This window comes from Amborella trichopoda, chromosome 2 (genome assembly GCF_054954075.1).
Source record: "Amborella trichopoda isolate Santa Cruz 75 chromosome 2, AtrichopodaSantaCruz75HAP2 v2.0, whole genome shotgun sequence".
Taxonomy (NCBI): Eukaryota; Viridiplantae; Streptophyta; class Magnoliopsida; order Amborellales; family Amborellaceae; genus Amborella; species Amborella trichopoda.
In genome coordinates, this window is record NC_142337.1 from 65275494 (window position 1) to 65295391 (window position 19898).

Consider the following 19898-nt stretch of genomic DNA (forward strand, 5'->3'; position numbering starts at 1 on the left):
TATGTTTCTGAAAATAATATATATATATATATATATATAACCGTTTTTAGTGCTAATGTGTTCAAGTTTAACTAATAGGTGAATCAAACAGTTCATTTGTTGGTTTCCTTCCAAATGCCTTTCAAATCACACTGCCATAGTCTTTGATTTATGCACCAAGAAGATTTGTACCTAGGACTAAATCAAATACAGGATTGAGAATTTCAAGCAGCCAAACAAAGTTTTATTGGCTACTCAAATCCTCTTAGCAGGTATCACTTGAGCATTTTGTTATAACCAGTACATAGCATGCATCCTTGTGTATGCTATATACTAATGTTGATGGCGCTTCCGCTATTACGGGGAAGCAGCCAACTGGCATTTCCGGTGGATCATTGACAACATGGGATCCTACAGTTTTGAATGTCACCAATTAACGAATTTGTTTCCATTTTTATCAAATTTTTTCCTCTTTCGACTTGAATGTTATCATTACTAATGTGTATGGTCTGAATGTACCTTATGAGATGGATCAATTTTTTGGCATGTAATTTTAGCTTTATCTGTTAGATATGATATGCTCTGGTGGGGACTTTAATGTCATTGAATTGCTAAATGAATCAAATTTGATATCTGCCAATAGCCCACTAGAAATTCCAACTATAAGTACCAACTTTACATGGTATAATAACAGTGTGTAGGTGGTAAAAGGGACGGGGTCATGGTGGTAGCACCCCACATCCTAGTCACCGCATTGTGGTTTCCATTCCCACCACTAACACTACCCCATTAATACCTTCAGAAAGCTTACTCCTAACCTACTTTAAAAACGGGTCGGGACTTGTCTTCCCCCACTGAATTACTCCAAAAAAAAAAAGTATGTAGGATCCTTATTTATCCAACTTAGACAATTTTTTTTGTGATCCTTATTGGGACTCTACCTTCCATAAAACTTCAGCTAAAGCCCTCCCTAAACTCTCTTCAAATCACACTCCTGCCTAAGCTGAAGTTTGGCGAAGGATTTAGCTAAATAATTTGGTGATTTGAAGAGAGTTTGGGGAGGGCTTTAGCTGAAGTTTTACGGAAGGTAGGGTCCCAACAAGGATAAAAAAAAGCGGCCAAATAGGTTTGTAACCTTTATCTATGGTTCACAGTTGACCAAACTAATAAAAAAAAGGAAACATTTATATGCTTCCCCTAGAACATATAAGATATATGCTTTCCCTCCCATCCGACCGTCTAATTTTGATGAAGTGAGTCAATCACCGTTTGATCTAGATCTGATGCCTTATAGTATTTTATTTTTATTTTTTATAAAAATGGTATGAATATGAAATTTAGTATGTGCCATCTTCTCATTGGGGCGCACCTTAAAAAATTATTAAAATTATATTTTTAATAAAATATAATGATCAAAATATCCCTTTAAATTTTTAGGGGTATTTTGGTTATTTTTATTTTATTGGTAATATTTTATCGATATTTTTTACAAGTGTGAGTTTAAAAGAGGATTGGATGCTCAAAATATTTTATAAAAATAAAAAATAAAATAGTGTAAATATGTGATATTGTGATTGGGGCCCTCTCAGGCGTCCATTCAGAATGGATGGTTGGATAAAGGGATGCATAATAGTTTTATGCTATAGGGGAAACATAGAAAGCTTACCCTATAGAATATATAGAAACTATGTGTTATTTTACGAATAATAATATATTTCCAATTAATTTCCCTTCTAGAAAATGAAGATGTTTAAATATGGCTAAATCATCAAATAATAAGACAGTCAAATCATAATTCCATTATAATGTTTACTTTTCATTTAGTTACACCTAAGTATCTCCTAAAAAACTTTGTCAACTTGTTAAATTTCAATGTTATATATTGTAGTCTTAGTTTTAGGGTTTATTTATAGGTTTTTAGGAATTATGGGGTGTTTATTTTTATCTACTATTCACAAGTACTATTCATGATACTGTTTATAGTTACTATTCATGTATACTATTCACGTGTGTACTGTTTATATGGGTATTTTTGAAATTTTAATATTGTTTTAGGGATATTTTAGAGTACTAAATATTTACTTGAATCTCAAGTTAAATTAGGGTTTCATATGATATGTTATTGGAATGAATTTTATTTTATGAAATAATAAAGTTCTTTTCATCTTGACTTGTTTTACAACCATGTTATTTCTTATAACCATGTTATTTCTTTCTTCTTGCTTATTTTACTTGTTTGAGGTTCAGGAGGACGGTGAATTCAATTTCTCACATTTTCTCTATGCATCATATAACCAGGGACATTTTGATAATTTAGCCAATCCCCACCTGAAAATGTTGATATTACCTATGGTTGTTCAAGGTTAAAAAATGGAACAATTGATTAAAAAAGGAAGAAGTGAGTGTTGTGTTCTTAACTCAACACAATGAAACATATTATCATCACTACCCTTGAACAACAATGGTACTATAATCATTTCACTCCTTGCAAAAAGTTTTCAAATGCTCTCAACCTTGAATTTAAATAGTGGCAAATTTAGAAGTTTTGATGAATATTTACATGAGTCTAGTGAAACTTAAGAAATAAGCATTGTCGTGGTGAACATGATCATGTGACCACCATAATGATTTGTAAGGTAATTTGAGGATTTCACATTTTTCCTTTTCAAGATGTTCATTTAAAAATAGAGATGAATTATTGGGAATGTTGAGGGCAATGTGATAATTTCTCACGAGCAATGTGACCATCATGTAAATATTCTCAATTGTATCTGGACCCCCAATTTGAATTTTTTTGCAAGCAAAAAAATATCAATTCCTCTCTCCCCCTCCCCTCTCTCCACCACCATCACAATTGCCACTACCATACCATCGCCACCACTACCACTCCACCACCACAATTGCCAAGCCACCATTATCAATCATAACACTCACCATAGTTGCTATAACGGCTTAGCCACTGTTGCTACAACCATCACCTTGCTATCACCGTCCACCCACTGCCACCATCACCACTCTATTTGGCAACCACAACCACTTTAAAAATCTACCAGCCACAACCACCAACACCACCAGACCACAATGACAAAGTATAATTCACATTATGCTAATCGAATACCAACTGAGAAGACATTGGCATTTTGTAGATTATAATTTATATATATATATATATATATAAGTAATGACTATGAGACCCTCCCACACCTATGTGAGTAGGGCTTCAAATGATCATAATTAAATTTGGACACAAATCTCTATAAAAGTTATTAATTAACCCATTCACCCAAGTCCCACACCCATGTGATAACTTTTTTAGATATCTGTGTCAAAATTTAATGGTGATTCTTTGGGGTCCTACTCACATGCGTGTGAGAGGGTCTCATAGTGTCATTACTATATATATATATATATATATATATATATATATATATATATATATATATATATATATATATATATATATATATATATATATATATATATATATATATGTTATGTTAGGGTGCTCACACTATGGAGTAAATTATTATTGTACTAAACAATGTTGGACACTTCTATACCCTTATTTTGTACATAAAATATATTTTTAATAAGGGTATTTTTGGTCATTAGGAGGTCATGACATCATCCACATATATCACCCACATGGAACATTAAATGCCACTAAATGTCATCCATATGGATGACATTTAGTGGCATTTAATGTTCCATGTGGGTGATATCGCACCCTTCCTAATGATCAAAAATATCTTTACTCAAAAAAACTCATGTACAAAATAAGGGTATATATGTATCCAATTTTGTCAAGTACAATGATAAATTACTCCATAGTGTGAGTAACCTAACATAATATATATATATATATATATGTGTGTGTGTGTGTGTGTGTGTGTGTGTGTGTGGAAAAAGCTGGGGTTAGCCCACTAGCTCAAAAGCTGGGGTTAGCCCACTAGCTCATATGAATATATGAGCTCGACGACTCATATTGAATTTGGGCCGATCTGACAATCATGGATGTCCGACAGTGTTTAATTTTTTTTTTTTTTTACAAATCTAAGCCACTTGAAATTTTAGGTGTGTGTTCATAAAAAATAGGTGAATCTTTGAAAACTATCAAAAAAATATTTTACATGAAAAAATAACCAAAATACCCCTGTAAAGTTTTGGGGGGTATTTTGGTTATTTTGTTTTCACGAATAAATTTTTTAATATTTTTTTTAGTGTGTCTTGATGAGAAGAACACACACCTAAAATTTCAAATAATTTAGATTTATAAAAGATAAATAAAATTTCATATCATTCCTATATATATATATATATATATATATATATATATATATATATATATATATAAGTAATTCCAATGGTTATAGGCGAAAATGAATATTCATCACCGTCGAAAGTTTATCACACGGTCACGATTGTCTATCAATGTTTTATTTATTTTTTTATTTTTTTATACCAATTGGAATGATATGAAATTTGGAGCATGTATACATCTTAGTGAGACGTACCTAATAAAAATATAAAATAAATAATTATCAAAAAAATTGACCAAAAAATTTGGGGTTATTTTAGTCAATTTATTTCATGTAAAATATGTTTTTGATATTTTTCGTAGATTCGCCTGTTGTTTATGAACACACGCTCTAAAAATGAAAAATGAAACACTACTGAACAATCATGACCATGTGATGAACTTTGAAAGGTGATGATGGTAGGTGAAATCGTTGTTCATGTTCGTCTATAGTAGTTTTGTAGAGAGAGAGAGAGAGATAATACAAAATGCCTATGGGTGAAATGAACAGTACTTTTGCCATAGGCTCGGCGCCGTCTGGTTTTTGTGGACTGCGTGGATTCAAAACTGTCACGGACGTAGCATGTCCGTGGCGGTCCGTCACGGATATAGATTGTCCGTGATGGTCCTTATTAACGCAAATAATATAGGGAGACCGCCACGGCTCGTGTAGGTCCGTGGCGGGGCGAAACACTTGTAGGTCCGTGGAGGGGCGAAACACTATAGCAATTCGCCTAGAGGCGTTTATATATATATATATATATATATATATATATATATATATATATATATATATATATAGGTGTGCCACTAGCTTACTCCTTACCAACAACACAAATGGTCCTTTCTACAAAGGTAATTGGTCTTTTTTTCCTTAAAGGGGGCAAAGATTGGGGTATTTAAACACTAAAAGTTAATGAGAGCACTTGTTTCGATAATGACTTGCGCTTTGGTGGTAGTATTATTGAGCCCCATGATGAGGTACCTGATTTCATTCTCACCAAAAGCCCCACTAACTTACCCACTTTTACTTACCAATAAAACTGAGAGCACTTGTTTGAAATAAAAAAAACAAACACTCTTACTTACCAAAAAAAAATGAGAGCACTCACCCGAAAATAAATAAAAAAAATAAAGAAAGAGTGTTTTAAACTTTTTGTAAAATTGAAAATTCTGAAAGGTTTGGAAGATCATCTTAAACATTTATTTATTTCTCGAAAAATTACATACATATCCGTTATAGTTTACGTTATTATGGATTTACCGAATAGTTTTCGTTATTACCATCGTATCCGTTATTTTCATGTCAAAACGGCATCTTTTTTAAAATACGATTTTACCTTTTTTAGTTGTTTGAACAACCGAATTCAATGTATATTCAGTTGTTCAACAACCGAAAACGGGATTAGCTCGTTTAAACTTGTCGCTATGGTTTCGGTTGTTGAACAACCGAACAAAACAATTTTTTGTTTAACAACCGAAATTGGGTGGGACTCTGGTTTTTAACTTCATAAGTTTTTTTTAAAAAAAGACTAAACTACATATTTTCGGTTTTTCAAAAACCTAAATCAACCTAATTTCGATTTTTGAAGAACCCAATTTTCGATTTTTGGATAACCGAAAATTTAATATTTTCAGTTATTCAATAACTAAAATTTTATTTTATCTCTTTTGCATATTCTCTCTCTACTTTGCACTTAAAAATGGTTTTTCTTTTTAAAAACTCTCCATCCCCTTCACCGAGCATCTTTTTTTTGGGTAAGTTTCATCCCTGTGTATTGAGAGGAAATTGGCTGGGATATTACCATAGCTAGAAGAGCTTGAATTGACGAGAGATCTCTTCTTAAAAGTCGGGTATCATGGTATGGGTCATCAGCTTTTTCATTATCCTTTGATGTAGGGGCTCAAACTAGTTGTTCCTTTTGATTTTATCATATGACTTAAGAGAGGTAGAGAGAGAATACACCACAAGTGAGGTAAAGAGAGAATATGCCACAATATTTATCCTAATCTTCTAATCTCATAATCCCTGAGATTTATCTTAAATTTTGGGCTCAAACTAGCTGTTGACTTCACACGTGTAGAGAGAAAATACACAATAAGATTTTTCCTAATCTTCTAATCTTATAATCCTTGAGATTTTTCCACAATTTAGGGGCTTAAACTAGTTGTTCCTCTTTTGATTTCACCCGCCAAAACTTTCGGTTAATTTTTTCATTCTTCAATAACCAAAATTTTTGTATTTTCGGTTGTTGAACAACCCAAAAAAAATGAAGTCGTATTTTTTTTAAATTTCCACTTTGACATAAAAAAAACAGACACGGTGCTAATAACGGAACCTATTCAATAAAGTCGTAATAACGCAAACTATAACGTATATATATGTAATTTTTCCTTTATTTATATATTTATTTTTATTATTATAGTATATATATATATACTTCCCTTCCCATCGAGTCGTCGAATTTTAGGAACAGACCTATACCAAGACCCACATCGGGTCTACCTTTCGGGAACGGAACCGGGTCCGGTTCATTGCCACCGTTAGAAACTTAGAACTATTTATGAGACGCTACAGAACACGATCCTATTAGTACCACTTGAGCTGTTGATGGCTGTTCATCTACTTTGACATTCGTCTCGTACGGATTCTTGCACTCTTGCAGCAATGGACGAGGAAACTAGGGTTTTGAAAGACGTCTTTGGGGAATCATCAGAAAGCGAAATCGATACTCCACAATCTCAGCCCGCCATGGTACTCTCTCTCTCTAAATTTGTTCTCATCAACTCTAAACAAGAGAGTAACTTGTGTTACTCTATTTTGAATCTGTATTTTCTATGAGCTGTTGATGCGTCATTGCTCAAAATGCAGAACTATTCATGGGAGCGTTTGGATGAAATCAATGGGTTGTGGATTTGCAGAGGATTTATTCAACCTGAGCGCCAATCTTCATTGCTCTCTGCTATCGAACAAGGTTAGTCCCTCTCTCTCTTACTAACTTTGAACTCATATTTGTTATGTTTGTTGATTGTGCTGATAATCCTTTTGTAGTCAGTGGACATTAATGAATTATTGATGCACTTCAGTGTCGATGAAGGTTTCTTCAAATAGAGAAATTTATATGATACACCACAAGTTTAACATCTTTAGCATGGTAATGAGCTTGCGTATAAGATTCCTGGTTAAACAGGATAACACATTCCACTTCCTTCAATCCTTTGTTACTTAATTTGTAGACATGCAAAGGTTTTCTCGACATTTTGTGATTTTCATTTATTTTAGTGGATTGAGGCATCAGTTGAAATGTACAATTGGAAATTAAATAAAGAAGCTGAGATGGATATGATAAAGGGGATTAAGTTGGCTTTCTTTGAGAAGTTTGTGGATGCTGTTGATAAATCATGGATTCACAATGGGATGTTAATAATTTTCGTGATATTAGTATTGGCCTGAAAAAAATTTCCAGAAATTATCCATAACTTATGAGAGGCTAAACAATTAATTATTTGGATTTGTACCCCTTTTTGTCAACCATGAATTATTCTCCTCTAACTTGCCAAATGAAGCAAATACCTGATAGATATCTATTCATGATTGTTACGTCTCAATCAGAATCTGAACTCACCTCTATTATGACTTATATTATGGCCACCTGTCTTGAAATTGACACATTTAGTTGGCAATGTGGAATATCTTAGATTCCCACTTCGGGGTTTCTTCTTTCTTTCGTCAATTTATTCCAAAGATCAGTTGGCAAAAGATTCAAAGAAACTTTGTCTTAACACTGGATTCTTCCCAACTTCGATTTTGGTTACATAAAAAGGCGAGGATTGTTTTTCCTTTTTGATTAATATGATTTTGGAAGTTGCAATTCGTTTCCACAAGATCTGTTTTAGTTTGCAGTGCATTGTTTGCTCCAGTTTCATAACTTTTATTTTGGTCATTTGTCAAAAAACAAGAAAATGTTTTTTGTGGCATTGAAAGTCAACATAAAGGCCGCGTTATCACTGTAGGTTCACATGGTAGGCTTGTGTTTTATTTTTTATTGTGTTTCATGCACGGTGGCCTTTTCCTTCCGTTTTGGAAGATAGCTTGATTCATGGTTGGGGATAAGGGTGAAAAGTGGAAGTTACTCCTTTACGGCGTGTAACATTAATTATCTTGAGACTTGAGGCCCTGCCAAAAGAGAAATAATTTGATGATCATGTGCTTGCATGTTGATCTTATGTCTTCGTGTGAGTCTGTAAAAAGTGATGCTGCTTCCTAAATGGTGATTTGTCATCCAATATTCATTGGTGTTTAGGCAAGGATTTACCTACCAATATGGAGGGCTAAAAAGGGCCTCAAGGCTAAACAAAGAATTTGGAAGTTTAAGAGTCCATTTATATGCTTTGGCTTTGAGTTCTATTTTGATTTGGATTCCAATGGATTTGGAAGTTTAAGAGTCCATTTATATGTTTTGGCTTTGAGTTCTATTTTGATTTGGACTCCAATGTTAACACATATCATGCATGTTTTCCTTTTCATTGAATTATGTCCTTTAGGTTGCTGACTTAATTGAAAATTTACCAGCAGCCAACTACCAGTAAATTTTTAGTTGCGTTAGGTGGTAGTAGAGCGTCGGTTCTTGTGGGATCTTGGTCTTCATCAATAAGGAATCAAGGCTGGTGGATGTGCTTGACGGCAGGTACTGGGAATGAGCCCATCTAGCAAGAGCGAAACTTTCGAGACATTGAGATAAAAGACTTGAAAAGGCAAGTTGGGGAGCTAACCCAATGCTTGGCGCACCCTGCCTCGACACACTATGATGATAGTAGTGAGCTGGAAGCTGTATTCGAAAACCCTATCTATGCACGTGCTCTATGCTAGGAGCCTCATATTCGGGAGAATAGATCATGGGATTTAGTTGATCTACATGATTTGAAGGGAAACGAGGTCGATTTTGGTATAGTTCGTATCGAAAATCAATAGATTGTAGATTGGGATCTGCCACCTTTTGCTCCCTACAACCTGCCTCCTACAAGATCTCCCTACAAAACAAAAATGATCCCCTTCCACATAATAGATAACTCTTATTAACGGACTCCTTCCGTCTATCTCTCTTATCTTTATGAAAGATAAGCTTCCCATTCCATAACTCCTATCCCATAAAACTCTAAAAAAATAAACATCCCAAAAAAACAAAAGATAATCTTTCCAACAAAAAAAAAGCACTCATACCAAACAAAAGAATTTATCCTTCTACAAAAATCGTATTTCCTTAAAAAACAATAGACTTTATCAAACTAACCCAAAAAAAATCCTATACTAATCCTATTTCTAACAATTGACCCTAACAAAATAAAATAAAAATAAAAAACACCCATAAAAAATAAAGAAATAATTTATTCCCCTAAAAATCGAGAATAAAAATACTGAATCCATCCATCTCTTGATCTGCATTAGTTGCATCTCCTTGAAACTTAGCGCAACCCTTCAACTTGTCACGATGTCATCTGTAGAGATTTTCAAAATTCAAATGCTGCTTGCTACAATTTGATATGTTATGATTAATTGTGGTTTGTGATTGAAACATTTTACTATTTTGATTAGAAAATACAAATAATAACCCACACATTATTTATTGATGACCAAGGTTTGGATATTTAATTGTTTATTTTCTATATTTCTAGGGCCTTAGCTTAGAGATATCACTACCATACATTGTGTTAAGATAATACATGCTTCCATCTGAGTCTAACCTTCTGGGCATGATATCTTCTTTTATTGTTGTCAATTGTGCTTGGGTCAGCGCTCTGGCTTGTCGCACTGTGCAATGCCTTAGCTTAATCAAGGTAGTGCTTTGTCTTGGGACAAAGGGAAACTAGGAAACTTTCATAAATTAACAGACACAAACTTATGGAAAGAGAAAGTTTAACTTTGACCTGATTTGATGCGAATCTACTTTGGCACGTTTTGACTTGGTTCAAACTTTATTTGATTTGCAAGTTCTTCTTCATTTTCTTCAGTTTTATCATATCAATTCGATTTGGTTGATTGTGCCAATGGCAAAACAAATTTGAGTACAGTTGCTGAAGATCATTTCTTTTTATTGAGGAAATTTTGTTATTTGCAAATTTTGCTTCTCATTCGTTTGAATATCGTATTCACTACTAGTTTTACATTTTTGGATCATATATAGGAATCTATGTTTGTTTTAGTTTATTTATGTTTTTATGGCTTCTGTTTAGTGCTTTTTATTGGTTACTTTTTGCTGGAGATAACTATGTGTTGATTTATTGTGATAGTGTTATGTAGGATCAACAGTTTGGGTTTATGAAGTTTTTGACCTTCCAAATACTGTTATATCATTGTATGTCTTAGTGAACTTCCTTAAAAAAAAAAAAAAAAGATATACCATTGTATTCCTTCTTTATTCTTATATTCCACAAATTCATGATTTTTTGCTATGATATGCTTGCAGAAGGATGGTTCACTAAGGCCTCCTTCAATCAGGTAATTTTGGTTTTAATGTATGTTTCCTCAAGGGCTGTGATAGTGATCCTTTTGATTGTTTCAGAAAAAGGAAGATCTCAATTGTGCTATCCAAGTTGTGATGACTTCAAAAATGGCGCCTTAGTTTGAAGTTTCTCAATGTTACTGTCCAAGTTTTAATTGTCTTTCAATAATGCTACTTCTTCAAAACTTCTACCATTTGTTTCCAGAAATGCTTATTCGGTAGTCTCTCTAAATTTCCAAAACATGTCTCTCTCTACCTTTGTGATCTCTGCCCAATGCCAAGTCCCCTTCCTCTCCACATTTAAACAAAAATTGCAAGCCCTCTTTCTCTCTCTATATGAATCCAATAACCTCTCTCTTCATAACCGAAAAGCATCCTGCCCTCTCTCTACATTTAAGCGAGAACCCTTGGTCCACTTTCTCTCTTCAAATATGACCCAGAAACCTCTCACCCAAAATCTGATAACCCTCTCTCTCTCTTGATGTCCTTCTATTAGAATGCAGCTGGGAGAAGGGCATAAAGAGAGACGCTGAAGGATTCTAGAGAGAGAGAGAGAGAGAGAGAGAGAGAGTATTCAATGGAACAACGTGAATGAAAAAAAAGAAATGCTAACATGTCTTATTTCTCTCTCTCTCTCTCTCTCTCTTTCTGCAGCAAGAATGAGAGGAAGCAAAACTAATAATTGTTGCCCAAAACTGAAAAACCAAATTAAATACACAACTAAAATCAGTCTCCAAAATTGTGGTACGAAATGGATATGATCCTGATTAATAAATTGTTCTAGTTTTCTTAGGAGGCATTGTGAAACTCCTTTAAGAGATAAGCATTTATTTGAAATAACCCTAAAGATTCTCAACAAATCACCCAACACTCAACGGTTCCTCCACATCAAAATATTTATGAGCCGCTTGGACCAGGGTTTTGGGCAGATTAGAAAGAGAGAGAGAGCTTAGGTTAGAGCTCGAGTTTGATTAGGACATCTAATGTCTGGATGAGGGAGGGATCAAGTGATAAAAGTGTAGAAGCACGATTTTAAAAAAATAAAAACTTGTTACAGAAGTGCATCTTTAAAACTTCAAATAAGGGTGGCTTTGCAAACTCAAGTGACAAAAATGAGTTTTCCCTTCAAAAAACAGTCAAATAATATATGGGCATCTTATCTTTATGCTGCACAGTTATATTTTTGTTTGTTTATTTATATCTCAATGATTGCTCTGCTTTGAAAGAAATTGACATCTTGTAGACTTGTATGTGAATCATGATAGGTCACCGTTCAATTGTTTGAAAGCTACTTGGCACATACATGAGAAATGCAACTCATGCTTAGAATTTATTTTGGAATTACGATCTTTAATAGATGAGAACATGATCTTCTAGGCTCAAGCTCTTTGTATCATGTGCAATATATATTACGAGTCCTCTTGGGTTTACTATGGTACTCTTTCTCTCCATATCCCTGTAGATGCAGTGGTCCTCACACACATATTCACGACAATCTGGCAACACTCATTTTCAACTATTTTAATTTGCATGGCTTCATGGACCGACTGGTTACTAATTTATTATAGAGTAGAGCCCTAGTTGACATTGGGATTGATATGATAACAAGAAATGCCATGCAGTATTGTCCTATTGAGTTTGTATTTGTAAGATCTGGTTTGATTCTCATTCATAAAATTTCCCTTAAAGACTAGAAGAAAAATATTTTTCTGATTGTTTGAGTTTTATTGTTATTATTATTATTATTATTATTATTATTAACAGGCCATGAGGTTTGGAGATCTCCCGGAATGGGCTGTCGAACTCTGTGGGTTAATTCGGGATGTGGTGTGCTTGTATGATTTCATCCATGAAGATAATTGCGTGTCGACTCAAAATGCTAAATGCAAAGAAGAACCAACTCCCCTAGCACCAGATTTATTGTGGAGGGAACCCTTGTTTGATCAACTCATTGTGAATGCATACCAACCAGGTGAGGTATAACTTTTACTTGATCTTTGGCACTGATCAACCCGAGCATTGATTTGTCCAATGGGTTTTGAGTTTGCCTTTTCATTTGTTCCATTTTTCCTGAGGATGACATTCATGATATCAATGAAAGAGTGGCTGCTATGCATGGTGTTCACTTCATTGCCTCATTCAACATAATTAGGAAGTGGGAACTGTGGGCACAAATTTTGTTTTTCGTGAATCTCATGAGTTGTTGAAATAAGGCTGGTGGTTGATGTGTTGAAGTTTTGATTCGAATCAATGTGGTAGAGGAGAAGCATGCCATGGGAGGGTTCTCCAAGTATGGAAAAGAAAGCTCAAATGATATTAAGGGGTTGTTTGAGAGTGAAAAGAAAGGGTAGTAGTTCTATAATGGCCCAAGTGGCATGCTGCATAATGGTTAGTAATAACAGCAATAAAGGATGGAATTAGAATGGGGAATTATAGGGTCAATAATTAGTTACATTGGTATGTTAAAGGGTGATTCCTTTGGCATTATATTTATTCTGCATGCATGTTTCTATGCATTTGTGTGAATGTATTTGGCTTGTGAAAAATTATGTTTAATGGATATATTATACACCTACAAGCACGTAGGTTTAATGGATATATTATACACCTACAAGCACGTAGGTGGTCAATAGAGAAAGCATTGACATTTGCCTATTTTTTTTTTGTGTTTTTTGGGCAGGGCATATGCGCCCATGTAGACCTGATGCGCTTTGAGGATGGAATTGCGATCATCTCATTGGAGTCATCATGTGTGATGCACTTTACACTGGTTAGAGAGCCTAGTAGCTCTAGCAAAAATGCGTATGAAAATGTAGATGAAGATGCAGGGGTATTTCGGGACATGTGTGTTCCTTTTCTTCTGATGCCAGGAGATCTTGTTCTTATGTCAGGAGAGGCTCGCTATCTTTGGAAGCATGAGATCAACAGGAAGCCGGGATTTCAGATGTGGAAAGGGCAAGAAATTGAGCAGCACAGGAGGATATCTGTTACTCTGAGGAAGCTTTGCCAACCTCGTTAGCTACTTTGTTTTGATTCTTTCTTTTCTTTTTCTTCATTGCATTTCTCGTTTATTCTTTTGGCTAAGAAATCTACCTCGAGGGAAAGAATACCGTGCAACCATGGACTATTGAAAGTCCATCAAGTGTCATCATCATCCAATCAATGGGTGGGTGGTGATGGAAGAAAAACACTGACCAACCAATTGTTGGGATGATAGATGATGGAGGGAGAGGACATGTCATTACCCAAACTGGGTCCCACTGCCAATTGTTGTTCATCTATTGGTTGAATGGTGATGACCCAAGAGACCGTGGTTTTCCATAGTCCACTCCACTGGGTTACAATTCTCATATCTAGACTTAATTCTTCATGGAATATGTTGGAACTTTTCCACATGGGGCTGTATACTGTACTTGGTTGGTTACTCATACTCAAGTTCCACTGTCCATAGCATGCAGTTCTTATTTTTTTGAAACTAATAGCATGCAAAAGTTCTTTTTTCACTTAGAAGGGGGTGGGGGATTATAAAATTGACTAACAGCTCAGCACTCACTGTCCGTGAGTTGGATAAATATGAATGGTGGATATAGTGATTGATTACTCAACGCTATGCTTGTACCAAGCATACCATATTTCGGTGTTAGCAATTTGGGAATTAAACGTTAGAGGAGATGCTACAAAAGGGTGTATGAAAGATTATACCTAACATCCATCTTCCATATGCCTGGGGTTGAGAATTTTTTTTTTAGGGAAAAGGTGAGCTTCATTAAGATAATGAAATTTACGAGGAAGAAGAGAACAACGGAAAAAAGGAAGAGAGGAAGACGAGAAGAGAAAAGAGGAGGGGGAGAAGTAGGAGGGAAAAAAAAAAAAGAGGGAAAGAATTCTAAGAGGAGCCTTGGAATCAGTCAAGAAGAGGTGGCCTCGTTAGCCAAGGAATCCGCCATAGAGCTAAATCTACGGACAAGATGGAAAAGAAGATCTCCATCCCAGAAAGCAACAATAGCATTTCATCTGAGTCCGCTCAACCGCCAAAGAGTGGAATCCAGGTGGGAATACCGAGATATGATGTTTGCTTAACCTTGTGAATAGGGTAGAGAGTTTACCCGGTTTGGTTTTGAAACTCGAATTTCAGACCCTATCTAGATGGATCTAACGGGTCGGATCTGGATTCAAAATTTTGATCTCAATAGTAGATTTGATGTGGATCCGAACTTGTTATTAAAATATTACATATATATATGTTATAATTTATTTTTTTAAACTTTGAGTCTAGCGAATGATACATTCACAATTACTCGATTTGAAATCTTATAGATAAACGTGGTTGTGATTTTTTTGTATTAAAAACAAAAGATTGTATGTAATGAGAATATTTACCTTTGATACAAATAGGTCATAATTACTTATAACCATCCGATGAGAAATGTAATAGCTTAAGTTTGTTACAAAGTTCGAAAAAATTTCTTTTTAACTTTAAGCATGGTCAATGAAATAAATGGGGCCTTCCCATTTCATATGCAATGGTCAAGATTGATTGTGATCACGTTGTACTAAAAATATATGGTCTTATTATATACTTTTCGTAAAAATAAATAGTTTCTTCAGTATAAAAAAAAAAGATTGTATACAAAGAGACCATTTACCTTTCATACAAAATAGTCACAATTACTTATAACCATTTGAAGTGAAATTTGATGGCTTGGATGTGTCATAAAGTTCGATAATTTTTTTTTTTAAAGTTTGAGCTTAGTCAATGGAATAATTGTAGTCAACCAATTTCATATCCAATGGTCAAGATTAATGTGACCACCATATACTAAAGGTAAATAGTCTCATTTTATATTTTCCTTCAAAAAAATAGATGGTTTATTTGTATATTTTATTGTATATTTTTTATGTTTTGAAAAAAGAAAATTGTTTCATGCAGGTTAGATTGCATTTCTACAATACGGTCCCAAGGTATAAAACATCCATCTTTAGTCCATCTAAAAACAATTGAAAGCAATGGTTCACATTTTTTCTTAATAGAATTATTATTATTTTTTTTCATATTCATAAGAGATTACATGTTCTTAAAAATTAAGTCCAAAAATCCATCTCAAAAATATATTTTTAAGAGGTGACTCATTTCTACACGGCCTTAAAAACCATGGGCTTTGAAAAAAAAAAAAAAAAAAAAAAAATCAAATAACATTTTTCTTAACTGTCTTACATTTTATTATTTTATACTATTTCACCCAAATAAAATTATGCGTATTTTGATGAACATTTTAAAATTAACTCAGATACAGTGTTAATATCATTAGTTTTATAAATTCTCCCTGTTTTTAAGATGAGCTCAAAATTTTATATAGTCATGAATTCCATTTCCTTCTATATAATGAGGCCAAATGGGAAGTGCCCTGATGTTAATCTGTGAGGATGTGGATTTGTCCAATTCTCTCTCTTGGTTGTGGTGCTGCCAACTATCGCTGCATGAGTCGCCACCTCATGCAACCGACGTCCCCTTAACTCTCCTCTTACACCCAAGTGTCATTTAACGCATTCTATTCTCCTTCTCCCTACTTAAATGGACGTCTTCTGTTTTAGCGGATCAAAACACCCACCTGCTTATGGCAGCGATCTCTCTCTCTCTCTCTCTCTCTAGAAATTTCAGACCACAAATTTCCTCTAAACTAAATTTATCTTGAAGTTTTTCTTTCTTGTGATCCCCATCTCTGTCTCTCACTCTAGATTTCTCCTTAAGATACCTCTCTCTCTCTCTAGATTTCTCCTTAAGATATCTCTCTCTCTCTCTCCCTGGGATAGTACTTTTCTCTCTCTCTAAGTAGTTTTTCTCACTAGAAATCCCAAACCCTAATTTTCCTCCAGGAACTAAATTTCTTTTGACGAAAACTTTCCTCCATAATCCCCCCTCTCTCTCTCTCTGGAAACAAGCTCAACCATCCCCAGTTGAGGATAACTCATCTCCATTTTCGTTAGCACTCTCATACCATGGACAATAATCTTAGGCACCGAGTGAACACAGATCGGCCCACCCCCACATCCACCAACACCACCAAAGACAGGAAGAAGATGGCAATGGCGAAGAAGGGTCTCCGTTCCCTTGCCGTAGCAATTGGCGTACCCCTTTCTCTAGGATTCATGGTCACATACTACTTCCCCACCCTTAACCAGCCTGGGCTTAAGACCCCATCGTGGTACCCTCCCCTGTGGACCCTTCACTTTGGGTGGCTAGTCTCACACTTTATCATGGGCCTCTCCTCTTGGCTGATTTGGGTAGAAGGTGGTTACCACAAGAATCCTCAGGCACTAACTGCGTATGCAATTCAATTGTTCTTGGGGCTCATGTGGGCGCCCTTGATGTTCGGGTTCGGCGCGCCGAAGATTGCTTTAGTCGACTTGGTTGCGCTGTTGCTGGCGATGTTGGCCTTTTTCAAGCATTCGAGTGGAGTGAACCCCATTGCTGCTGATCTTGTCAAGCCTTGCTTCTTATGGGTTGGTTTTGTGAGCCTTGTGACTTTTAATTATGCATGAGTTCTCTTCCTAAGGCACAGTAGATCTGGTTCATGTCAAAAAAAAAAAAAGAAGCAAGGGTTTGGACACAGCTCCTTGTTCCTCATGTAGTAAATGTATAGTCTCTTGTTTTATTCGGCTGTGAGATTATACCGGGGGGATTTATCTGCCTTTTTTTTTTTCTTTGAGCTTTTATTAATGTTGGGTTAGCTCATGTTTAATAGATAATCACGTATGTATATTGTGATCTTGGGTTCTAATGGTTATTATTAGTTCGTGTTGCTAATCGGGTTATGGTCAATAACCAGGCCAAATGACAGAAAAGCTCAAATGGAAAAGCAAATTGCCTGATTTTACATGAAATTGCATGAAATTATGGAAAATTCCGAGGATGGAAATTTCTTGAATTATTTTGCTTTTTCTCTATAACCATTTTCGGGAGCACACACTTTTTTAATTGTCCACGTTTATCGTGATTGTGTGCTATGGTGCTCGTCGTCTAATTGCCTTATTTTACATCCAATGAGGGGTTCATGCAAGGGTGGGGTTTCAATGAGTCAGCCGACCCATACTATACATTCGTGGGCCCCCTTTTAAACCATCTTAGAAACGGAATTTTAATCTAAAATTTCAAGGATTCATGATTTAGGTTAAGATGATAATGAACCAGATAAAGCATGAAAATTTTTATATTTAAAATGTGAATTTTTTGAAAAAAAGCTCTATACCGTATAATAGTCCTTTGTGAATTTTTCTACGACGTGTATCTTAAAGATAGATGGTGGCGAGAAAGTGGGCTTTTGCACCGGCTGACTCGTGAAGGACTTTTACCTTCGTACAATTCCAAAAAATTTATTTTGGATTATGCACAGGACATTTCCTCCCTGCAATCCAAAAACTTTATTGCGGATTTTGTGCCATATAGCCCTCAGGGCACCTAATTTCACATATAACGATTTAAAGGACCGCATTCCTACAATATGGGGTCCGTATAAAGCATAATAAAGCATCTGTTTTAAATATGGATGCAAATAGGTGGTCCATCTTAAAAACAAGTTTAACAACTAATGGTTCAAATGTTTTTTTAATGTAATTAATTTTTTTAGTTTTAATTTTTTTTTTCATATTCATGATTTTCATTTTAAGGATTATATATCCACTAAAAGTTAGGATCAAATTATATTTTAAAAAAATATTATTTGTCAATGCGGGCTGGTCACATAGAAATCGGGTCTATGATTTAATACACGTTGGGACTTCATATTAAAGAAGTAGAGGAGGTCATGGTTGCTGTTAGCTTAGGTTTGATCGTACTTTATGTTTTCATTAAAAAAAAGAAAAAAAAAGAAAAAAAAGGGTCTTATGGTAAAAAGATAAGTTTTTTTTTTTGAGAGCAAGAAAGAAGCTATTAGGTTAGGTTTGATCATATTTATGTTTTCATTAAAAAAAAATTAAAGGTATCATGGTAAAAAGAGAAGGGGTATTTTTTGAGAGCAAGAAAGAAGCTCAAGGATCAGGATAGCATGATACTCATCTTTTTTGAGGGGTACTTTTGTGGGTTGGGAATGGATTTTCAAAGATGGAGATTGAAGATCGGTCACACAACGGGTTATGGGAATTGATTTTCAGAGATGGAGATTGGTCTCTATGAGATAGAGAGAATTTTTGAGAGATGCAATATTTTCATGAGTTTTGGGTTAGTGAGGTTTTCATTTTTAGAGAGAATCTTTCAGGTGCTTTCGAAGTTATCTTTTTGGTAGCAGTTTTACAGTGGAAAAGAAAGTAGAGATCGGGTTTAAAATGAAAGACCGGTGATGATTTTTTTTTTTTGATATTCAAATGTATTATCTACTATAATTTAAAATTGCATTTCTCATTGTGATAGTGGAATTCTACTGAGGTTATAGATATAGAGCCCTACGGGGGTAAATTACATAAATCGTGTTGTGGTGTGTATTTTTTTATGTTTGTTTTATTTTTTGCACTCGATTTTTAGTAGTATTCGTCTGCGTCACATTTAGCCTACACTATCTGGGTCGGATTTCGGTTCTTTCGGTTCAGGTAAGGGTTTGGAGAACCCTATAGTTGCTTCCTTGTTAAATTGATCATATTAATAGTACAATAAATTATACTTGTTATGATGTTCTCGTGTCAAAGACTCGAAATGTTTTGGAGACGAATTATTTGCCATCCTGTATTTATTTCGTTTAAAAATTCATCAAGCAATTATCTTTTCTATCTATTCTGAAGCTATAGGTCGTATCTTTTTTCACTATTCTTTATGGGTTATTTTTTTACCTTGAGTCCTTTAATTTTTTTTTCAAAAAACAAGAAAATCGAAAGGGTTAAACAAGGTAAATTATTAAATCGCTAATAAATTGAGAGTGTTTTGACAAGGAGAACTTATTGAGGTTCTATGGTTAATAAATTGAGAGTGTTTTGACAAGAAGAGTTTATTGAGTTCTAATATTACTAGTCGTTGCACGTGATATTGAAGATTAATTATAAAAATAAATTTTTATTTTGAAAGGACTTTCGATTAGAGATTGTTTTTAATATATCCATCTTCACATAATTATAGAGAGCCCACGTAATTATAGAGA

The 19898-nt window shown here is 34.6% G+C and overlaps 2 protein-coding genes across 4 annotated transcripts; both read left to right on the forward strand.

Annotated features, from left to right (window-relative positions):
• The first annotated feature begins 6733 nt into the window (after positions 1–6733).
• On the forward strand, positions 6734–14251 carry LOC18430292 (2-oxoglutarate (2OG) and Fe(II)-dependent oxygenase superfamily protein). Of its 3 annotated transcripts, none has more exons than XM_088859531.1 (5): positions 6734–7031; positions 7149–7251; positions 10741–10772; positions 12541–12748; positions 13457–14251. In XM_088859531.1, the coding sequence occupies exons 1-5, from the start codon at positions 6945–6947 to the stop codon at positions 13489–13491; spliced, it is 465 nt and encodes a 154-aa protein (XP_088715657.1). In that variant the 5' UTR covers positions 6734–6944; the 3' UTR covers positions 13492–14251. The 3 variants fall into 3 exon arrangements, with proteins under 3 accessions (XP_088715657.1, XP_006840514.1, XP_088715655.1); XM_006840451.4 differs by having other exon boundaries at positions 6736–7031; positions 12541–12753; XM_088859529.1 differs by lacking the exon at positions 10741–10772 and having other exon boundaries at positions 6869–7031; positions 12541–12753.
• Positions 14252–16563: 2312 nt separating this feature from the next.
• On the forward strand, positions 16564–17429 carry TSPO (TSPO(outer membrane tryptophan-rich sensory protein)-like protein). Its single transcript, XM_006840449.3, has one exon. It carries the CDS (start codon positions 16774–16776, stop codon positions 17314–17316), a length of 543 nt encoding a protein of 180 aa, XP_006840512.1. The 5' UTR covers positions 16564–16773; the 3' UTR covers positions 17317–17429.
• The last annotated feature ends 2469 nt before the right edge of the window (positions 17430–19898 follow it).

Bases quoted from the DNA above. Each gene is read 5' to 3' on its own strand.
- LOC18430292 (XM_006840451.4), top strand. From the start codon at position 6,945: ATGGACGAGGAAACTAGGGTTTTGAAAGACGTCTTTGGGGAATCATCA. The intron at 7,252-10,740 runs GTTAGTCCCTCT...ATATGCTTGCAG, and splicing joins GCTCTCTGCTATCGAACAAG to AAGGATGGTTCACTAAGGCC. The intron at 12,754-13,456 runs GTATAACTTTTA...TTTTTTGGGCAG, and splicing joins ATGCATACCAACCAGGTGAG to GGCATATGCGCCCATGTAGA.
- TSPO (XM_006840449.3), top strand. From the start codon at position 16,774: ATGGACAATAATCTTAGGCACCGAGTGAACACAGATCGGCCCACCCCC.